Source organism: Misgurnus anguillicaudatus, chromosome 17, assembly GCF_027580225.2.
Source record: "Misgurnus anguillicaudatus chromosome 17, ASM2758022v2, whole genome shotgun sequence".
Taxonomy (NCBI): Eukaryota; Metazoa; Chordata; class Actinopteri; order Cypriniformes; family Cobitidae; genus Misgurnus; species Misgurnus anguillicaudatus.
This window is the reverse complement of record NC_073353.2, coordinates 25,998,114-26,020,281: the sequence shown is the minus strand read 5'-3', so window position 1 is coordinate 26,020,281 and position 22,168 is coordinate 25,998,114. Positions and strand designations below refer to the sequence as shown.

At 36.9% G+C, this 22,168-nt stretch overlaps 1 protein-coding gene across 3 annotated transcripts in view; it reads left to right on the top strand.

Annotated features, from left to right (window-relative positions):
• Positions 1-22,168, top strand: part of nalcn (sodium leak channel, non-selective) — a 117,014-nt gene that overhangs the window by 16,697 nt on the left and 78,149 nt on the right. For all 3 annotated transcript variants that reach the window (XM_055216123.2, XM_055216122.2, XM_055216121.2), the window contains 4 exons: positions 969-1,123; positions 4,657-4,799; positions 5,256-5,360; positions 10,985-11,071. In XM_055216123.2, the coding sequence (XP_055072098.1) occupies positions 969-1,123; positions 4,657-4,799; positions 5,256-5,360; positions 10,985-11,071 (490 nt within the window). The remainder of the gene's footprint in view (positions 1-968; positions 1,124-4,656; positions 4,800-5,255; positions 5,361-10,984; positions 11,072-22,168) is intronic.

Below are 22,168 nucleotides of genomic sequence, written 5' to 3'. Positions count from 1 at the left end.
GCCAACAAACCGGTTTTTCTGAATGGCCTGATGGCTATTCAGATGACTATTAAGTACATTTGAAGTAAAAGTATTTAATATGTGTCGAGAGCATTCGGTTAATCATTATCATTTTTGACGAAGGACGTTTATCGGCTTTTACATCTGCGCTCCTCATATCTTAATCAGTAGTTTTGCCTTTGTTTTCTAGTAAAGTATATAAATGTCCTTAACTCATTCCGCACCAGTCTTTTTTGAAAAGTTGCCCACCAGCATTTTTTGTGATTTTCACAAAAGTTTCACAAAATGCCAGGAAAATTATAAAATATATAAACGTACAAATATATCAAATGAAAGAACAGACCCTCTGCTATACAAACAATAAACAAACAAACAATCAAAACGGGGGAATTTTTTTTTTATCCTATCAATATTTTTTTCTCTGTTTATAAACTCTTAAATATGGGCATTTTTCTTCTAAAATATTTTATTTAGCAATAAAAAGCTGAAATAATTGAATTTTTATGAAGGAATTTTGTTAGCAATCAGATTCAAAATGATTATCTAAACATACACAGAGTGTAAAATTAATAAATATTTTTTTGCCTTAGTTTTTTATAAATTGGGTAAGTGCACCATCTAATGGATAATTGCTGTATTACAGATAACCATAAAAACTCACCAGGAACATGTTTTTTAATGCAAATGTTTTCTCTTAATTGATGAGATAACTCATCAATGGTGGGGAACGAGTTAAACAAGATACACTTGCTTAAAGCACAGTTGCACAAAATAATGATATTTTCTTGTTTTAAGCATAAATACAAAAAAAAATATTTTAGCCATTACAATCATGATAAGCCAAAAAATATGTGAATGTAAAGAGGACCATTGTAACATAAGTAGTCAAACTCCAGAGCGTTTATTATAGTACAGTGGTTAGTCATACATAACACTGTGCTGATGATGGTGACTCTGGTCTTTTCCAGTGAGGTAACATGGAACAGCCTGGCCATCCCTGATACACACTGCTCTCCATATGGGGAGGGTTATCAGTGTCCAGCAGGGTTTAAGTGTGTGGATCTGGAAGAAGACTTGGGGCTCAGCAGACAGGAGCTGGGATATAGTGGCTTCAATGAGCTTGGTGAGTCATTGCAATGCGTTACACTTCTCTAAGCAGCATGATTTTCATTTTCGACTCCTATGAGTGACTCTGAGTGTTTTTCTCTTGTTACTGCAGTATGTGGTAGCTGGGATTTCCTACATGGTTGCTAGGGTGTAGCTAGGTAGCTATTTGAAGGACGGTTTTATGCCCAAGTCACCGAGTTCACTCCACAGTCTGTGTTATTTCAGATTCTAGATATGGTTAAGGTCCCTCCTTCCTGTTTAAGAGATATTTTGTCAGCATTTGTGCTGGCAGAAACATTTTGATTTGATCTATACATTATTTGCGAGGAAACAGAAAACACCACCTCTCACCGCATAAATAAATAAGTGTTTTCTTAGCAAAGCTTATATTTTGATGCATTGTAAAAGCTTCACAAATTGAACAGTTTATTTAGGTACTGTGATCTGTGAAAAGCAGCATGGCGAATTTTTATCTTTCCCATTTGAGATAAATCCACTTGAAAGGTACATAGAGCAGTGCCACTAATCTCCAAATAGCCATGAAGGGAGGCTTTTCCCTACAAAAACCCAGGCACGGCTTTGAAACCATTGACTTGCAGAACATTGAGATCTGCGAAAGGGCCCTCCTTTATCCCCTTTATACTGTAGAGTGCAATAAACAGATATGCTATTTGTGAGTCAACCAGAACAGTTCCTGCTTTAGTGATCTGTTGTCTATTCAGCCATGTTCATTGTGCAACAGTGTCTTTTTTGGCTTGAAAGATTAAGGGATCTAAGAATTAAGTGATCTAAGTTTGCAAGCACTATATGGGAAATGGCACTAGGCTACTCATGGCGTTGACACATATTTATTGTAGATTGTATTTCCCCTTGATTCATCTTAAATATATTTATTTCTCTGATGGGTACATTTACAATTGTTTTGTTGTCGCAGGTGTTTTTGAATATAAGTGCCTGTATATTGCTGAGATTTGACATTGATGATGATGATGATGTATTTTATTTGTAATGCGCTTTTCTTCAACCCAAAGCGCTACACAGTATAGTAAAAATTATACAAAATTGTTAAACAATAATTAAAACAGAATAAAAAAAAAATCAAACAAGTAATATAAATACACTTTAAAGACAATAAGCATTTTTTAAAAGATGGGTCTTTAAAGACCTCTTAAACAGTCCAGAGTTGGGGAATTTTTAATTGCAAGAGGAAGTTTATTCCACAGCCGTGGGGTGGTAGCCGTAAAGGAGCCACCACCCATCGACTTTAATTTAAATGTGGGCTGCTGAAGAGTAGAAAAGTTAAAGGAACAGTATGTAAAAAATTTATATCAATTAATTATAAAATGGCCCTGATATGTCTCTAGACATTTAGAAATAATTTTCATTTCAAATACTTATAACACTGACAACAGTGGTCTGGCCAGGATATTGTCATTTAAAAAGTGGAGTTGCAGCCCTCAACTGATGTTTATGTTGTCATGTTGTGTATTGGCCACCAGTTGTGTGATTGCAGTACCAGTTTTAGTCAGAAGTTTTGTGATTGCAATACCAGTTTTGGCCACAATCCTACATACTGTTCCTTTAAGACTTTGTCTTTTAAATTAGTTTTGGCACACACTCTTACGCCATCCAAAATAAAATGGCCATGTAGTTGTTTTCTCTCTCGGTTTTTCCAGAGATGTCTGTACACAGTGATTTATCTCTAAGTGGTTTGTAATCAGAGTTCTTTGTTTGCCAAATGCGTTTGACCCTGAATTTGCACTAAAATGTATCTGTCTACGGTGAATCACTGTACATCTGGATTTAAGATGTATTTTTAAAAACATAATTGTGTACAGACAAAAAAACATTATTTTTATTTAATTATTAAATGGGTCCCTGTGAAGGTTATGTGCAAGGCTTTGAACAGGTTCACGGAACGAAAACCAGAAACTTTTGATGTTTTGCAAGGAACAGAAACGAAACCAGAAACTTAAGCTTGCGATTCGCGGATTAATAAGCAAATTTAAATAGGGTGATTGTTGATCATTCGCACATGTTTCAAAAGGCTTGCAAATGTTAACACTTAAGTGATTTTAAACAATTTAACCACAAAAAGGCGCTAAAGTGAGCAATTTTTTTGTACGCACAGACGCAAATGCCGTTGAATGTGTCCGGTCCAACTCCAATGAAACGTGATTATCCCTATGCCCTTCAAAGATCAGAACTCTTGATGTATAAACTTGAGAGTTGCCATACTGTGTCTCATACTGTAGTCCTTTAAAATATAATTGGGAAATAAAGCACTGAAAAACAACATAATTTTCACTTTATGTGGAGCGACTGTTTATGCTGCACCTTCTTCCTGAAGCGCCGTTTGGAATTCGTTCTCCGTCTGTGTGTGTGTGCGCGTGTTTAAGTACACTCAACAAATGTAGGCACATCAGAATTACAGTTATACCGCTTACATAATGTAGACTTTTTTAATGTTCGATGACCAGATAGAGACGTAAGGAAAATTATGTAAACTTAATAATTTAAGTTTAATGTCCTAATGATCAGCCTACTTTCTTGTATGTCCTACAGCTGACATGGAACGTTATTAACTGGTTCGGGAACTTTATTTTTTTGTTCTAACCGGTTCAGGAAAGTCAATTTTAGGGTTGAACCGAAAACCGGAAACGTTAAAATACTGTTTCTGTTCGGAACGAACCAACTGGGAAAAAATCAGGTTCAAAGCCCTGGTTTTGTGTATAAAGTAACCTAAAATGGCTGTGTCAGTGTCCTTGGCCAGTTTGGCCCCAGGACCTGGTGGGAAAATGGCAGAAAGCAGAACTAAGTGGCATGCTTCCTGCTGGCCTTTGGCAGCCATCTCGCAGCGGGGCATCATGGGTCACAATAAAAGAGTGCAGAGGAAACATCACAGGATTTTTTTTTATTGCCACACTGTGTATATGAAAAACACACACATATTTTGGGTATTGTGTTATTTCCAGGATTTTCTTTAAATATTGTATAAAAATTTTCTCTGCAAATGATATCTGATTGACCTTGGCATGAATGTGGAATTACCCTAAAAGTATGCTGTTTCAATAAGAACCAACCTGTAAAGATATCATGCATCCAAAAATGAGACTTCTTTCATCCACATGCCCACATATCACTTAAAACCCAGTTAAGTTTTTTAAAAAATCCCATTATTAGCATTAAAGTGCTCATTATACAGTGTAGCTAAAGCGAAATGTCCTTGGCTGTGTAATTCTGTATTTGCTATAGCAGTTCCTTTGATATACTGTATGTGTGGATATTATTACATTCTGCAACAAAACTGATTCAAAGCATTCAACAGTGGTTCAGAAGTAAGGATAACCATCATATTCAGATGTTTAGAAAAGGAAGCACATAGCTTAATAATAGGAAACACCTGACAGGACTGTGTTTATGTCTGAATTTTTGTGTCTGAGTGCCCAGTCAGACCACTTTTGGCAGCCTAACATCTCACACATGATCTCCCCTTCTCTCTTCTCCCTTTTACCCCATCATGTCCCTCCCTGACCTCTCCTCTCACAGGCACCAGCATATTCACGGTATATGAGGCCGCATCTCAGGAGGGCTGGGTCTTCATCATGTATCGAGCCATTGACAGCTTCCCACGCTGGCGCTCATATTTCTACTTCATCACGCTCATCTTCTTCCTCGCCTGGCTGGTCAAGGTGAAAAAATCCTTTCCTGTCCGAACATGAGTTTTCGTTTAAAGAGTGCTTGGATAAACTAAATATACAGTAGCAAAATAAGCGGAATGTCCTCCAAACCTCTACATATCATTTTATAAGGGATCCCAACATCATATCTCTGACAGTCTCAGAGAGTTTGAGTGACATATTTCAGCTGTATTGGATCTGACACTTTTCTGCTGAGCAATTTACATGCAAAGAGTGCATTTACATAGAAATCATGAACAGTTGCAAAAAAATTGCCTGTTTAATTCAATCACAGATTGTTTGGAAAAGGTCACGAAATGCCAAATAATATCACCGTGACGCTCAAAACCTTGAGTAATGTTTTAAGTGACCCGCCGGGAGAAAATAAAATGAATGCAATGAAGTCAACATTATATATTATACTATATGAGTATTTATTTATTTTATCTCTCAAACCTGTATTCCCAGAATGTGTTCATCGCTGTGATCATAGAAACGTTTGCTGAGATCAGGGTGCAGTTTCAGCAGATGTGGGGGTCCAGGAGCAGCACCACTTCAACAGCCACTACACAGGTATGCATGGGCGCATAAAACGCACATCCACATTTCCTGATCATTGTTTTTCAGCATATACAGGACAGTATATGGACAAATGTAGTTCAACTAACCATAAACAAAAGCATTCAACATCATTATTTAGGATGAATAAGCGCAGTATGAAACACACCGACGCACACATCTAAAGGAATTCTTCCTGTTATTCCTTGGAGGTTGTGAGTCTGGCATCCCTGGCCTTCAGCAGGCAGGAGACACCAGACAGCATGCTGTGTTTTTAAATATATTTGGCTGCTTGTCAGGTGGAGGCCCCAAACAGCATAGAAATCTGATTGGTCGGCTGACAGACTGGAGGGTGAGTCATAGAGGAACGTGGTTGAAAACAGAGCAGACCAAAATAGAAAGAGAAACAGACGTGCGCGTGTGTTTGCATTTCTGCTGTTCAGCCTAGATTTGTTGCGATTTATCAACGGAAAGGATTAAGTGAATCAGTTAATCCTAAATGTAACTCGCTCTCTGTTGCCTGCAAAGCTCTCTTGTGGGGAAACCTGTCCTGTTGATTTTATACATCCATCACCCACCTAATGTTTGGTGAGAAACTCACACTAACCAGGCTAATGGTGCAAATGCACAGGAAATCTGGAGCGAGGGCGTAGTGTGAAAAGTTGTGAGTGTAATTGTGTGAACTGAGGCATAGTGTCTCTCAGACTGTGCCAGTGCCAGTCTTGGAGCAGAGCCTTGAAGGTTGGCATGAGTGGAGCTGGCAGGACTTTTGGCAGCACAGGACTTACCTGACCACCATTATTTATGTCTTATGGGTGTAAGAATGCTCTCTGAAAAGGGGTATAGCACACAACCTTTATTTAAGCACTGCTTTAGTGGGGTCAGTCATGCATAGAAATGCCCAGATCACCCACCATTAAAAAAAACATTCATAGCAATTAACCCACTTATCTTAAACTCAGATTCTTAATACTTTTGTTAAAATTAAGAACTGCCTATATGGCTTATGTTACATGATAAAATTATGAAAATATGAAAGCATGATGTTTGTGACTGGTTTCATGAAACTTGGCCAGTGAAATGGAATTTCATTGCAAATCTATGGCAAAGCCTTCCAAAAGCAAATCTGAGGAAACAGACCTGAAAGCGAAAGATTTCAAACCCATTCCCGTTCACTAAATTTGAATTGATTTCTTATCTGTAATGTCTGTAGCGATAAATAGCATAATGTATTTTAGCTTTTAGTCTCTCTAGGTAAGGACCCAAAGGTGCCGTTTTTGATCAGTGTAAGTACTTTATTCTGTGGGGATACTATTCTCTGGAAAAAATATGAAAGTCTATGAACCCATTGCTATCATAAAATATTAAGCAAAATTTTTTTTTTATTTTACAACCCATGGTTGGGTAAAAACAGCCCAGCATTGGGTAATTCTTAACCCAGCATTGTGTTCTGTCCAATATTTACTCAGCCATGTTTTAAAAACAATCTTAATTTTTTAGAGTCTAAGTTATGTAAGTGATAATTGATGATGGGCTGTTGAATTATTCAAAATTATTAAAATATTTCAATATATATTTAAAATATATAATATTTATTGTCTAATAATTTAAAGGACGGGTGTCAATTATTCTGCTTATACATGTAAGACATTGCTCTGGTCATTTTAAGACATTTCACAGGTTAGGGTCACTGATCTTTATAAATGACTGGATTGCGCATGACGTCACAATTATGGAAGCCACCGCACCGCCATATTGGTATGCCCAAACATTCTATTAAATCAATGTACATTATCAGATTTTAATGATAAAACATTACTTTAGTAGTCTCCGTTTTTATATCTGACGTCTTCCTATATTTTATTACAACGCAAACGTTCTAAGCATATGCATAGTTATTTACTGAAAGTTGTAAATTTTGCTTTTTGAACAGTAAAAATAAATACATCTAAATAAGTCTAAATACATAATCATTCTTTGTACCGTATGTACATGCAATAATTTGCTGGTTTTGTAATGATGTTATCTTTACAAGTTACCTAAACTTATTCAGAGAAATAACGCTGACCGTGTAGCTTCATTTAAAAAAACTTTATTTATACACGTGGTATTAACAGAATGCAGCATACACACTCACATTAATGTTTTTCTATAAATTCCTTATCCTGCCCGATTTAAACATAAACATTGCAAATAACACCAGAATTAAAGGAATAGTCAATTTTCTTAAAAGAAAAATCCAGATAATTTACTCACCACCATGTCATTCAAAATGTTGATGTCTTTCTTTGTTCAGTCGAGAAGAAATTATGTTTTTGGAGGAAAACTTTGCAGGATTTTTCTTATTTTAATGGACTTTAATAGACACCAACAATTAATACTTAACTCAACACTTAACAGTTTTTTTCAATGAGTTTCAAAGGACTCTAAACAATCCCAAACGAGGCATAAGGGTCTTATCTAGCGAAACGATTCTCATTTTTGACAATAAAAATAACAAATATACACTTTTAAACCACAATTTCTCATCTAGATCCGGTCCAGCGCGACCTCAAGTAAATGCGTAGTGACGTAGAGAGGTCACGTGTTACATATATAGAACGGTCCTCTTTCTCAACACTTGTAACACTGGGGCGGAGTTTCGCGTTCGTCCTCTGTGACCTCTTGACGTCATGACGTATTGCGTGAGGTCACGCTGACGCTTTCAGGACCGGATCTAGACGAGAAATTGCTGTTTAAAAGTGTATATTTGTTATTTTTATTGTCAAAAATGACAATCGTTTTGCTAGATAAGACCCTTATGCCTAGTTTGGGATTGTTTATAGTCCTTTGAAACTCCGTTGAAAAAAACTGTTAAGTGTTGAGTTAAGTATTAATTGTTGGTGTCTATTAAATTCCATTAAAATTAAAAAAATGCTGCAATGTTTTCCTCAAAAAACATAATTTCTTCTGGACTGAACAAAGAAAGACATCAACATTTTGCATGACATGGTGGTGAGTAAATTATCTGGATTTTTCTTTTAAGAAAATGTACTATTTCTTTAACAATTAATTTACGTACACATCCTAAAAATTAATCTTGTGTGACTGATACGCTGTAAACCGGGTGAATTTAGATCATGATTTTGAATGTAAGTCAATGACGTCCTCTGCCGGTTGGGCATATCAAGATGGCCGCTCGAACTCTGCGCTGGCTTCACCTCACGCTGTTACGTTAAGCCTTCTATGCGCAGTCCAGCAATTTATATAGATTAGTGGTTAGGGTGTGCATTTTTACAGAAAAATACACCCATGGAACATTTCTCAACCAATCAGGGTAAAGCATTCAACAACCCTGTGGTATGTTAATTTTTCAGCTTTGTTCAATTGCTGAAACTTCCAGGAGCTTTGTTTACTTTTAGCAACAGAAATGTTAACTGCAGCTGTGTGATGTAAAGTGACAAAATGATTTTTTATGAATATTTAAGACAGATATTAAGGCTGGTCGCATGCTTGTCATGTTCTGTATTTGCACTTTAAATTCTGTTGGGTTATTTTTATCACAATGCTGGGTAAATATTGGGCAGAACACATGTTGGGTTATGATTAAACTAATGCTGGGTACAGTATATGCTGGGTATATAATGCCCAGCAGAATTTTGAGTGTGTCCACTCAACCTTGTAAATATGAAAATAATAACATAAACCTTGGATTTTTAGAAATGGTTAGAAAGGTTAAATCTTCCTCCCTGATAACATTCTTACCCCAGCTTTAAGTACAAATAGATAACACATGATTATGTTACCCTAGGTTTTGGCCCTCAGAACTTTAAAGTGATGTGACCTTGAAAACAGATTTTAATCTGAAAAAAGACCAATTAGCTCTTTGGGTCCTCAGAACCTTAGTTTATTAAGTTGTAGACAATACGACTTGGGATAATGCCATTAATCTCAAAGAAGTTGAAAGAAAATACGATTCCCCTGAGGACCTGATGTCACTCCACCAAAATTTACACCAGCCCTTTGTGATGCATTGGTCTTATAAAAAAAAATAATTCAATAAAGCCCCTTAAGAAGATTACCACATGAATGAAGTTATAATTACGAGACAATAAAGGGAAACTTTAAATGTCTATTTATGTAGGTAACCTTTTTAATCTGTCAGAGCTGAAGGGGCATTGTGAGCTTAATGACTGTCATTTCTCTTGGGTTTTAATGGTTATCTTTTTTTCTAAATTGATTAAAGACACACGTAAATGGAGCAGCAGCGCACATTGGGAACAGACATAAGTGGAGTTTCGCTATGTGTCACAGAGCACAGATGCCGTGCTTTAGGAACCATACGCAGAAATGTGTGTTTAATAGACTGTGGCTGCGTTAGAATAAATTACCGATCCAAAAGCAACAATATATTGCACGCATGCAGTGTTTTACTGTAAGATATTATTAGATATGACTTTAACTACATTCTTATCCTAAAGCTTTTGTGCAACACCCTAATTCACTTCCATTTAAACCAGTGGCTCTACACTAAATCATATTTTCTACACAGTTTAACCAAAGAAATTGGATATAACAAGATATATCACTGCTATTGCTATGAATGGGGCAAAATGCTAAGCTCTACATGGCCTCTTTGGCAACAAAAGTCCCACCTTCCAGTTAATCGATAAACACTGACAATTCTCTAGGGAAGGGGCTTTATACAGTCACGTGAGGCGATTGCCAACCTGTGCACATGCGCAGCAGCTGGAATGACTTTGAATAAAGGTGTTTTATAGGGCAATTTGAGCTTAAGAAACCAAAAATATGGTACAGTTGATGTCAGGTTTAATTGTTAGTCAGAAATATGTTGTTTAATTGTGATTTTAGTACTCTATCAATCGAGTAGACAGGAATTTAATCTTGCATGACTGAAATAACTGCCCAGATTCGTTTTAAAGATGGCCGCCTATTGGCGTGACTTCCCTAAAGGGACTTTGGTTTATTTCTGCTTTAAAAACATTGGATATATAGTGATCAACCGTAACACTTTAGACGCGTATATAAGGCATTATGCAGGTGTAATCATAAAATGGTTAGCACCATAAGATTTCCACTGAAAATGTGATTGCTGTGCTTGAGTTTTTAAGAATGCCTTTTTGCATGTTAGCTTCAGGAAAAGAGTTACATGATAGGGATGGACTGTGTACTTATGAATATAAGTGGCCTCTGTTTGTCAGATTCAAGGTGCCTGCTGTAGCATCACCTCCCTCCTGCAGTCCCTGCTTGTCCCCAACACTGTCTCCTCGTATCTGTCATGGTGAAGTCATGGCACATTTAGATTCTGAAATGTGAATAGATGCTCGCTGGATCATGAAGCCAATTTCTCATGACCTTGCTCATCTTTATGAAACGACTATGAGGCTGGCAGTGCTGTAAGCCAGTGTATGTTCAGAGATTTCTGTTGAATATATTATATATATAATCATTAATTGTCTCTGAAGCCACACAATCTTCATTTTTACCCACGATTAATCCTAGTTATCAAAAATACTAATTTACAGCTGCTGAATGTAACAGTTATTATTTTGTAAAGACTGTTTGCAGTAAATAACAAATGGTAATTATTTACACTCAACATTTCATTCTCTCTGTCTGGTCTCTTCTCCCGATGGCAGATGTTTCACGAGGACGCGTCTGGAGGATGGCAGCTTGTAGCGGTGGACGTGAATAAACCACATGGCCGGGCGCCCGCTTGCCTCCAGGTACCAGACATGCAATTTAATGGCACTGACACCCCCGACCGTCAGCACACTCTTAGCATCGCCTCACTGCCACATCTAATGCCACACTGCTGTGTAGGAGTGTAAGAAATGTGCCGTAGGCGCCCTGACCACAATAGCCACATTTAGATTTCACTCAGCTAGATGGTATGATCTTGACATATGAATAGACTGGCGAATGAACACAGCAATGATTTCTTACTCCACATTTATAAAGCACACACTCACAGATTTGCAGGTTTTTATACACCCAAAACTAAATAACGATTCATCTGAGTAACATTTTTTATTAAGTTTTGGGATGCACCACATTTAGTATTTAGAACTTCTATTCTATTTGCTTCAAAGCGGACATTTCACAATCTTTGGTGTCCCCAGAATACATATGTGAAGTTTTAGCTCAAAATATCATATAGATAATTTATTATAGCATGTTAAAATTGTCACTTTGTAACATGCAATAAGCTGATCTCTGTACTAAATGGCAGTGGCGTGGTTGGATAGTGCAGATTAAGGGGTGGTATTATCCCCTTCTGACATCACCAGGGGAGCCAAATTTCAATGACCTATTTTTTAACATGCTTGTGGAGAATGGTTTACTTATTTTGCATTATTAATCACAGTACTGTTCATCCTTGAAAACAACTTTCCTTTTTAGCCAAAGTCACACTCTGTAACTTTTCTCACATTTATTTAATATTAATGGTTGTAGTTAATGCAGCTATTTAAAATTAGTTCATATAGTTAGTTAACTCTTTCCCCGCCAGCGTTTTTAAAAAAGTTCCCACAAAAAGTTTTTACAAAAGTTTAATGCATTCCAGAAAATATTCTACTTTAAATATATAAACAAACAATATATTAAATAAAAGAAAAGACCCTCTGTTTAAAAAAAACAACAACTTTCATTTGTTTTCTTTTTTCACCTCTCAAATATGGGTAGGTTTCTTCAAAAATAAAAAAATAGCAAAAAGCTGAGATAATTGCATTTTTGTGAAGGACTATTGTTAGAGATGAGATTCAGAGCGATGATCAGGGCCAGACGGAATCTGCAGACTTTTTTGCTTTTTCTCTGGAAATTTTTTGGAAAAATCTGCGGACTTCTGCTGGGATGATTTCAAATGTTTTTAGAAGATATTAGAGAATTTAGGTTATAAATATTACAAATTTTCATCTAAAATAATTACTTTTAAAGGCTTACAATTGAGATCTGCTTAACTCCGCGGTAAGTTTTATTTCATCTCAAATATTAAATGGTCAGTAGCGTGCTTTCTATCATTAAAAACAATCACAGCAAACAGCACGCACAGGGTTTATGTACTTGTCAATGCCGCTCACAAATGCCCGAGGCTATGTATGTGTGCTTGTCATCAATGACGGTTATGGTCACAAACGCTCAAGCGCAGTTTATGTGTCCTTCTCAATCAAGGGCATTAAATCCGCGGAGTTCTCTGCGGAAATCTGCGGGCGCGGATTCCGTTCGGCCCTGGCGATGATCAAAACATACACAGAGTTCTTACTGTTTGCCCTAAGGGGTTGCTTTCAGGTTTAATAAGTTAGGTAGAGTGCCACCTGGTGGATATAAGCGTAAATACGGATTGACGGAAAACCTTGTCATTGGCAGGAAAGCGTTTTCTCTTAATTGACGAGTCAACTCAGGGAAAGTAGTTAAAAATAGTCAATGAAAAATGCATTGGTTTTTAGCATTTACATTTTGGTTTGGCTCCATTCTGGTGTGAAATATCCCCTTGTATTTAATACCTGATGGATGATCAAGTTGGATGGATCAAGTCAGCCAATATTTATTCTCACACATTATAAAAGTAAAATGGGTTGTCAATGCTATTTTATGTTTACTTTAATAAAAAGCTATTTTTTTATTAATATTACAGTGGCATGCTGACATCATGGATGACATGTGACAATGAAATGTATGAATGGTCATCGAATGGAACTGTTACTTATTTTGATGGCGGTTGCTTCAAAATGAAATTATGATGAACAGCATTTTGTTCTCACATGACTTAAAAATGATAGAAAGCATTTGAAAACATTCAAGTTAAAAGAAAAGGTTGAGATCAAAAACTGGCATTTAATGACATTTCAGGGACTAGGTTTCCTTGAGGTAATCCCATCAAGTAAAGGCAAGCTATTGTATTTTCTCAGAGAGAGGCAGAGGTTACGAGGGGTAGGATGGGGTGAACGAGAGAGAGAACTCGGCAAGTGGATAGAGGTTTAGTTCATCATAGAGTTCAATCACAATGGCTTTCTGCACAACGCAGTGGTCTGTGAACTATGATTGAAAAGTCGTGCCACATATAGCAGAGAAATGAACAATAGCCAAGATCTTGACAAAAAGAAATAAAAAGGAAGTACTTAGATTGTCTTCCTCTTGTGAATTGTTGAGGGGAAAAAAGGTCAGGTGTGTACTCCCACCGTGACATTGAATGGTTACAAATTTTGTTTACTTTTATGTAAGTCCATAGGAAACAACTTTGAATTTTAGTACATTTGTTTTCAATGTTTTTTGATTTTCTTGTTTCTGGCGTGTTGGTGTTGACAGGCTTGTTCTAACTGATATGTTTAATCTGAAAGCGGTGATTATTCTCTTTGGTTTTGTTTCATTATATGGTTAAGGTTAATGAGGTCTGCTTGAGCTCTCCTACAAAGGCCACCTTGGTGTTAATTAGGCCTTTGCATTTCCTTATGTTATAATTACAGATATTATTATGGGTTTCCATAAGACGGCTAAAATTCTGCTATAGCGTTTTTAACTGGTCTTACTCCAAACTTTTTATAAGTTGAAATTCAGACTGTAGTTGTGAATGTCTCAAAAATAATAAATGTTTCATTGGAATTGAAATCCTGGCCTTTTAAATGAAGGGTATGCAATTCATTAGCATAAAAATCTGTTGGGTGTGCATATTACTTTACAGATACCAATTTGGCGTGAGTATAGCAGGCTGTGACTGCTGGGTAGTAACATATTTCTTCTGTGTTTTGTTGTGTTAAACCAAAACTAGTGATAAAAGCATGGTAAATGTGTTGTCACATCACAGTTAGTGCTCAGTGTCGGCCGTTGGCAGTAATTATCACTTTGTAGCTGTTCCAGAGATAGTGTAAATGTGTTACTTTTTTGTTATAGGAGCTCGGTGCAAAAGCCACTAAGCAAAGTTGTTGTCAAAAATGAGATAATGATATTAACAGAATGCTTTCGGCATGTATTATGCGTCCATGTAGTATGCGCCCAAATAGTTTTGCTTCAAACCGCTTAATCCTGGCATTAGGCCATCCAGAAATGCCGGTTTGTTGGCAGAACCCATTAAGAGTCTAATAAAAAATGCTTATTTACAAGAACATGTCAGATGCACTTAGCCAGGTTTGCATCTGAGCTCTTTAATTGATGTTTGTTAGTAGTAATAATAAATGTTATACTAATAAATGAAAGTTGTTAGCACAGAAAACTATATTTTTACTATTATATGTTGATTATTATATGCCTAAACGTCTTATTTAAGCAATTAAAGATTTTTTGGGACGGATTTTTGAAGTATGTCATCAGGTTTGCCTATGAAATCCAGACTTAAAGGGCACCTATTTCATTGCTTAAAAACAACGCTATTTTCTGTATTTGGTATATTAAAATGTGTTTGCAGTGTTTATGGTTAAACAACACATTATTTTCACATACCGCACATTTTTTTTTGCTCCAGATTTCACTCTCTTCCTGAAACGCATTGATTTTGTACAAAACTTGGCCTAAAAACCCTTCAGATGTCAGCCGGAAATGTGATGCTCCTTACCTTGTTTGAAAGATTCGGTCACAATGCAATGCTAACAGTTAACTTGTGAGTCCAAAGCGGGAGGAATTATGATAATGTCGGTCTTGTCTACATCACCAATCCCAGGAAGTAAACTGTTGCCTACAATCCATGTGTTTGTTGTAGTCCAAGAAAAGAGATTTACGTTGGAGACAATAACTCGCGTCATTGTTTATTTTGGGGTTTGTACCTTTTGCATATCGTTAATATGTACTAATACATATTTACACAGTAAAGGAAATTAAAAATTGTGAATTGGATCGTAGGGGCTCTTTAAGTCTCATAATCAGATTTTTTGAGAATATTACACTGTAAAAAATCCAATTAATGAAATGTTGGAAGGGCAAAAATATATAAGTTAAACCAATTTTCTTGTTTGGGCTTAGTTGAGTAGACATATTATTTTAAGTCTAGATAAATCTGTGTTTAAAACATTAAGTGAATGGTTATTTTCAAATCCATTCAACATTCAGAATGGCTATGTTGACTGAACTAATTAAGACAAATCTGGTCAATATGTGGACTTATGACAGCTATGTTTCCTGACAACAAAATGCTCATAATATTACTGTTATTTGGTAACAAAATGTAATTTTAAGAGTTGTTCAGGCGTGAATGTATGTGCTTTAAGTTTAAATATGCGGTCGGTTAATATAGATAGCGTCTATTTAAAAATGTGCTCGGACACTTTCGGACGGAGATGAGCTCCAGAAGAGCTCCAGAAAATCACAGACACTTAAGCGCTCACACCCCGCCCAGCGCAGCCTCGCCTCGGCAAGCCCATCAGAAATCGACTGCTGGCTCTGATATCTCTGTGGCGTTTAAACATGCGATTTAATTCATTTTAATTTCTTAAACTTAATAATAAAAGGTTTACCGGTATGTTTTAAATCATATTTTAGGATTGCACTTAAATGATATCGCTGTTGAATGATATTTCATATCTTTCACATTTGTTATAACTGGGCTGCGTACTGCCTGCGAATTTGAACTTCAGAGCTGAAGGTGCGAGTGGAGAAATAGTCCCAATATCATAACAATCTTAAATAAAACTTCTAAATATACCCGTGTGTGTAGTACCCGTGTGCGTGCGTGTGTGCGCGCGCGCGTCCTCGCGCGTGTGCATGTATGTATGTATGGGCGTGCGTCTGTGTATTTTGAATTTAAAATGTTTTAACTCGGAAGGATCTGGATCACAGGACATTTCATCTGAGATCAATCCGCACGCAACAGCTGGAATCACTTACTGGTTCACACAAGGAAGGACACAAGTCAGCCGTTTCCTCAAGTTCACGTCAGGTAAGTGTTTGTAATTAAATGTTAATTTTAGAATATATTAATTGGCAAAGACGCAAATACTCGACGTTTTTGTAATTATATTTTTGTAAAGATATATTAGAAGTGTGTTATGTTATGTGACCGAAGTAAAGTGGAGCTATTTTAGTTAAGATAAAAAGCCTGGATATAGGGTTGGTTTACCGGACAGAGTTTAGAACTCGGTCTTTATTATAATTGGGACATTTTTACAAACAAACCTTATATAATACAATACTGGCGTGCATTTTGAGACAAAACAATAGCACTCATATGTTAAGAGATGTCAGTAAGTTATTTTAGTCAGTGAAAAGCCCTGTCCGAGAAAAGCGCCCAATAGTGTTTAATTACTGTAACGTTATGTGTGATGTCTGAGGGAAATTTGGCCTAACGTTAACGTTATTTAGGGAATAAAGTCTTTCACCGTCAAGCTTTATTATATTAAACATGTATTTATGTATGTTTGTGTGTTTATATTCCTCAGAGGGATACATAGCGAGACAATCTCCGCTTGGACTGGCTGAGGAAAGTCTCCTAAATGGCCCTGGAGATGTTCTGACTGACTTTGGAGGCTTTTTGGACTGTTTTATGCCCTCTATTTAAAGACTTAATTCTGTATGTTCAGGCTGTATGATAAGTGAATAAGTGAATAAAAAGCTTTTGTTTTTATGTGACTGAAGTTAATTATTTTGTTTACAACACCAGCATAAATTATTTGATAAATAATTTAAAAATGTTATTAAAAAAATCCCAAATAATAAATATTAATTGAAGTAACACATAAAACATTGAGTGAATACTTAAATTTTAATTGACAGAGTCTTTGCTGTAAGTTTTTAAAGATTCAACTGATTAAAACATTTTAGTTGAATGAACTATAAAGCTAATTGAGCCAACATACTTTTTTATATTTGAGTCAAATTTGGGCCAACTAAAAAACATCAATCCAGTTAACACTTTGGAGACAGAAATTGAGTGAACGTAAAATTTCTGTGGAACTAGTTACTAAAAAATAATTCATTGAGCCAACAATTTATTTTTTACAGTGTAGAGCAAGTTTGATTTCAGTCATTGATTTTACTTTAATTTCAATCTTTGACATGGTCTTCAGGGTTTCCCGCAGCATATTTCAGTTAAGGCGGCCCGCCTAAGCATGGAAACCCTACCGCCTTAACTAGGTCGTCCAAAAAAAAAAAAAATCGTTGTACAAAAGGCTGTCAAGTGCATCTCGGAGAATAGCGCATACATGCATCACACCTCGAGCAGGGACGCACGCCACACGGCCGAAATGAGGAAGACGTGGTCCGGACCGGCACTGTCTGGAGGATAACTAGCCGGTTGATAAAACATCTCGGAGAATAGCGCAAACAGTAAATCACAAAAATGACTTTAGCTGGGTATTCACAGGCATGGTCACATTTCTTTTTATATAATCAATTTTAAAAGTAACAGGAAATATTAAGTATTCTTTAAATCAGATTAAATCTTAAATATATTTCTCAAACTATTAAAATTACTTGTTGTCTCTAAGTCAGTGGTCACCAATCCTGGTCCTGGAGGGCCGGTGTCTCTGCAGAGTTTAGCTCCAACCCTAATCAAACACACCTGAAGCAGCTAATTAAAGTGCTTCAGGTGTGTTTGATTAGGGGATGGAGCTAAACTTTGCAGAGACACCGGCCCTCCAGGACCAGAATTGGTGACCACTGCTCTAAGTAGATGAAAGCATGAGGGATAAGCTCAACACAGATGAATGGTCAAAGCTCAATCTTATAAAGAGCAGTTTTTGATCTTCCAGTAACTAAAGGCTCTTACCCATTCCGCCTCTAAATGTTGCAAACCCTGAATGTCACAATTGATAGCCCTTTTAAACACAAGTTACCACCCACGTAGTAGACATCTTAGCTTATGTATGCAACCTTTACACCCCAGCGCCAAGGTTATTTATTTAAAGGAAACCCTTTATTACCCCACCTCTGACCTTGCCACACTCATTTCCCCAAAGGGACCCATTCCTCTTAGCCATCAGCAGCTCAGGGCTCAGTCTGCCTATATCTCTATCCTGATCTCTGCGACTTGACTGGTACCTAGAGAATTCAGAAGGACAGTCAGCTTTAATTAACCAGCAGGTCCCAAACAGAGCGTGAATCACCTCACTAATAACTTCGATAAGCAGTGGGATTTGAACACCGCCGGTCTTCCATCAGCTATTTTTGTCCCTTTTTTCTAATTAAGCAGTGAAGGGAAAGTGTTGGGAATGTCTGCAGAGTTTACAAAAAGTACTTTTGCGACACCTAGTTTGCTGATGACTTACATTTGGTTTGTGAAATGCACAGTAAGATGTTTCCTTATTGTCAGTCTTTGCCGTGGCAGTTGTAGACAGCAGAAGGTGGGTGTTAGTGTGCAAGCGGTTTCCATAAGGAGAATATGCATGTTGATCTTAGGTCTGGGATTGCTTTCTCTGAGAATACTCGAGTATGCTTCGATGATTTGAAATGTGATTAAGATTGTTAAACTAAAGCATGGTAAATAAATATGTCATACTGTAAAAAAAACATAGTACACAATCATACACACTCAAAAAAGGTACAAAAGCTGTCACTGGGACAGTACCTTTTAAAAAGGTCCTACCATTTTGGTACAAATATGTACCCTTCAGGTACCAGTATTTGGGTCAGTGCCATGACGTTAATTATTTTGTGTCCGTATGGTTCAGTTAAATGTATAAGGGTAAAATTTCAAAATAAATTTGCAGATTAATTGCATACATTCTCTTTTTTGAGGACCAATTCTAAAATTTCTGGTTTTAGTTCATTTTGAAAGAATATTTGGGGGATAATTGCAAAAATGTCAATGTGGTGAAACCGGTCTATGTCAATTTGTGTAACTAGTATTTCTTTAAATAAATATATAAATATATTCCTTAACATTTTTAGAATTAAAGGTGCAGTGTGTAACTTTTTGAAGGATCTCTTGACAGAAACGCAAAATAATATACAAAACTATATTATCAGGGGTGTACAAAGACCTTTTATAATGAACCATTATATGTTTATTACCTTAGAACAAGACCTTTTTATCTACATACAAAGAGGGTACCCTTACATGGAAGTCGCCATTTTGTGCCGCCATTTTTCTACAGAAGCCCTTAACGGACAAATTTTTTACTAAGTTGTCTCCGATGATGACATGTTTGTCCGGTGGCAGCTACCGTAGCTTCTCTATGTGTTTCAAAAGCAAGGGGTGAGCAGTGGTCTACGCCGTTGGTTGCAATTCACAACCTCACCACTAGACGCCGCTAAAATTTACACACTGCACCTTTAAATATTATCATCTAGTTTAGTGTATTATGATGTTTTAACATACATTTTTACATAATTTGTCAAAGATTATTTAGAAAACAGCTGTTTTAGCATATATCGTGACAAATATTTACAAAAATGCATTAAAATTTACATTTAGAACTAATAAAATGATATTTTAAAATGATTTTTCTTATGATTACACTTACATGCCATCAAGGAGGATAAAATATTTAATATTTCTCATTCTTTGGCGCAATTGGCGTTAACACCATTTGACGTGTATAGGTCCATTCAGTCTTAACTTTCATATGACAATTTTTTATTGCATAAAATTAACATAAATACACTATGTGCATTGAAATAAACCTCATGCATGCTTTTTAAACAGTTTTTTTTTTTTTTTAAGATTTTTGAATTTCTTATCTTGCCAAATCGTTTTTGTCACTGATTCATTTACCTCTAAAGTACCAATATGGACTTTTTAGGTACCTTTTAGTGTAACTTTTGTACCTTCTCATACCTTTGTTTCTGATAATGTACTATTTCTCATCCTTTTTGAAGCCTGGCAATATACAGTCAAACACACTTCAGTTTTATTATAAATAGCTGCTCATACATTTTGCCTTCTTTTGTGTTTGATGAAAGAAAGCAAATGGCGTGGGGTAGGAATGATTTTCCACTTTGCAAAGTTTTCTTTTTAGGTGAACTATGCCTTTAAGAGTCAGTAAATGTTTGGTCAAACGCTACAGATGCACCCTGAATGATGAAGAAATGTTCTTGTCTTTTGTGTCAAGTTGTTTTCTTTGATACAGCACAGGACTGACAGGGCATGACAGGCACTTTACTGTAAAGCACACTAATTGTGTGTCAACTGACAGGTGTAAGCCCAAAGTTTCAAAACGTACACGGAGGAGCAGTAACAAGATGCTCTGAATGTCTGTTTGGAAGAAAATACAAACTGAGCTGCATCAGATGCAGTGAAATTGAGAAAGAGAGAGAGAGGCACATCTAACCCTCACAAAGGTTGTTATTCAATTGATTGTGACAGCTTTGGTATGCTTTCACGTGCCAACAGCGACATCAGAAGAAGAAGTAGGCCACTGAAACTTGTGTGTGATCTGACAGTTCAAGTGAAATAGGCTTTGCATAACATGCCATTTGAATAGCTATACTGTATGTTGTATGAGCAGTGAGCACTAGCAAGCTCCTACCATAAGAACATGAGCTCAGGAACATTTTGGGTTAAGTCAAGGGCCCTGAGAAATACAGTCATCTGTTAGATTCTCTTCAGACCCTGGGGAAAGCCAACATTGAGGAGCTGAAATGTCAAACTACTTTGTCAAGTCCCATATTAGTTATAGAGACTATGCTTGGAGATATTTGAGCTGTGATCCCAGACCAGAGGTGCAGACAGACAAGACCGCCCCTGTCTTCATCGATTTCCCTGGAGATAGGTTTCTAGCTACTTTCTTGAATTTCTAGCAGTACTTTATGGCTATAGCTGTTCATTCACAGATAGCAAATAGCAGATTGTTGAATTTAGATTTTTTTTTTAAAAAAAAGGTCTCCAAGTCTCTATCTGTACTGTAGGTCTGTAGCTGTCACTGGGGCAGTACCGAGGGGCAACTTTCCGATCTTACTGATGAAGCCAATACGGAAGTGATTTAAACTGCAATTCATTGATTGGCTCCAAAACGGAGTCAATTCCCATAGACCCACATGTTAAAAAGCCCAACTGTAGAGCAGAAAAAATATGTTTACAGCCTGGTACAAAAATTGTTTTAGGTCTGTATAGCTAATTTGCCCTTCATGACAACTGTGAGGGGATTTTTTTGTAACTCATCCGTTTAAATATATTAAGCCTTAAAGTTCTGCACAATTAAAGGGACATTTAATTGGTAGAAACATTAATCCTTATTTAAAGTGCGTCATATTTGTAGTCGAAATGTAACATTAATTTAGAATTTTGTGCCTATTTGACTGAGAAAAGACAGAACGCAATGCTCCCACAATGCACAACTCTGCAAGCCATTCCTATTAATCGGAACAGCGCTCAGATATGCTATTGTGTACATAAATGCCACGTTAGTATAACCAAGAAAATAGAAACACTCACTTTATAGTCAGACGTCTGTTTATCCCTGCAGGCTTTGGCTGTCGCTTCCAGTTTAGGATTCTAAAATATGTATCCAGGACGCCGCTGTCCATATACGGTACAAAGCTTGGGTAGGAGCAAGCTTCATTCAGTTTCTGAGTGCTTGGCCAAACATGTATATTCCCAAAGAGGAAAATGGCGCATCCTGCACACAAACGCATCCACTGGACAATCTGTATACTCCTCAGATGCGCTGTCTCAGCGCTTGTGCTCGTAAGCCGAAACACGTCTGTGAAATAAACATGCGCAAACACGTGCAAAGTACCTCTCTTGCCCGGGACCATTCACCAAACAAGCGTCGATATTATGATCTGATGCAAAAATTTTATACAGAAAGCACACAGCAAGAGTACAGCCACTACTAGTCCGTCAAGCTCTAGCCAGTCCGGGCTTCTCTCACAGCAGATGCTGAGGGTTGCTGCGTCGTCCCCGGGCTCCTCTACGCAGCCGAAGCCCAGGCTCCGGCCTACTCCTCGGGCTTCTGTACCTC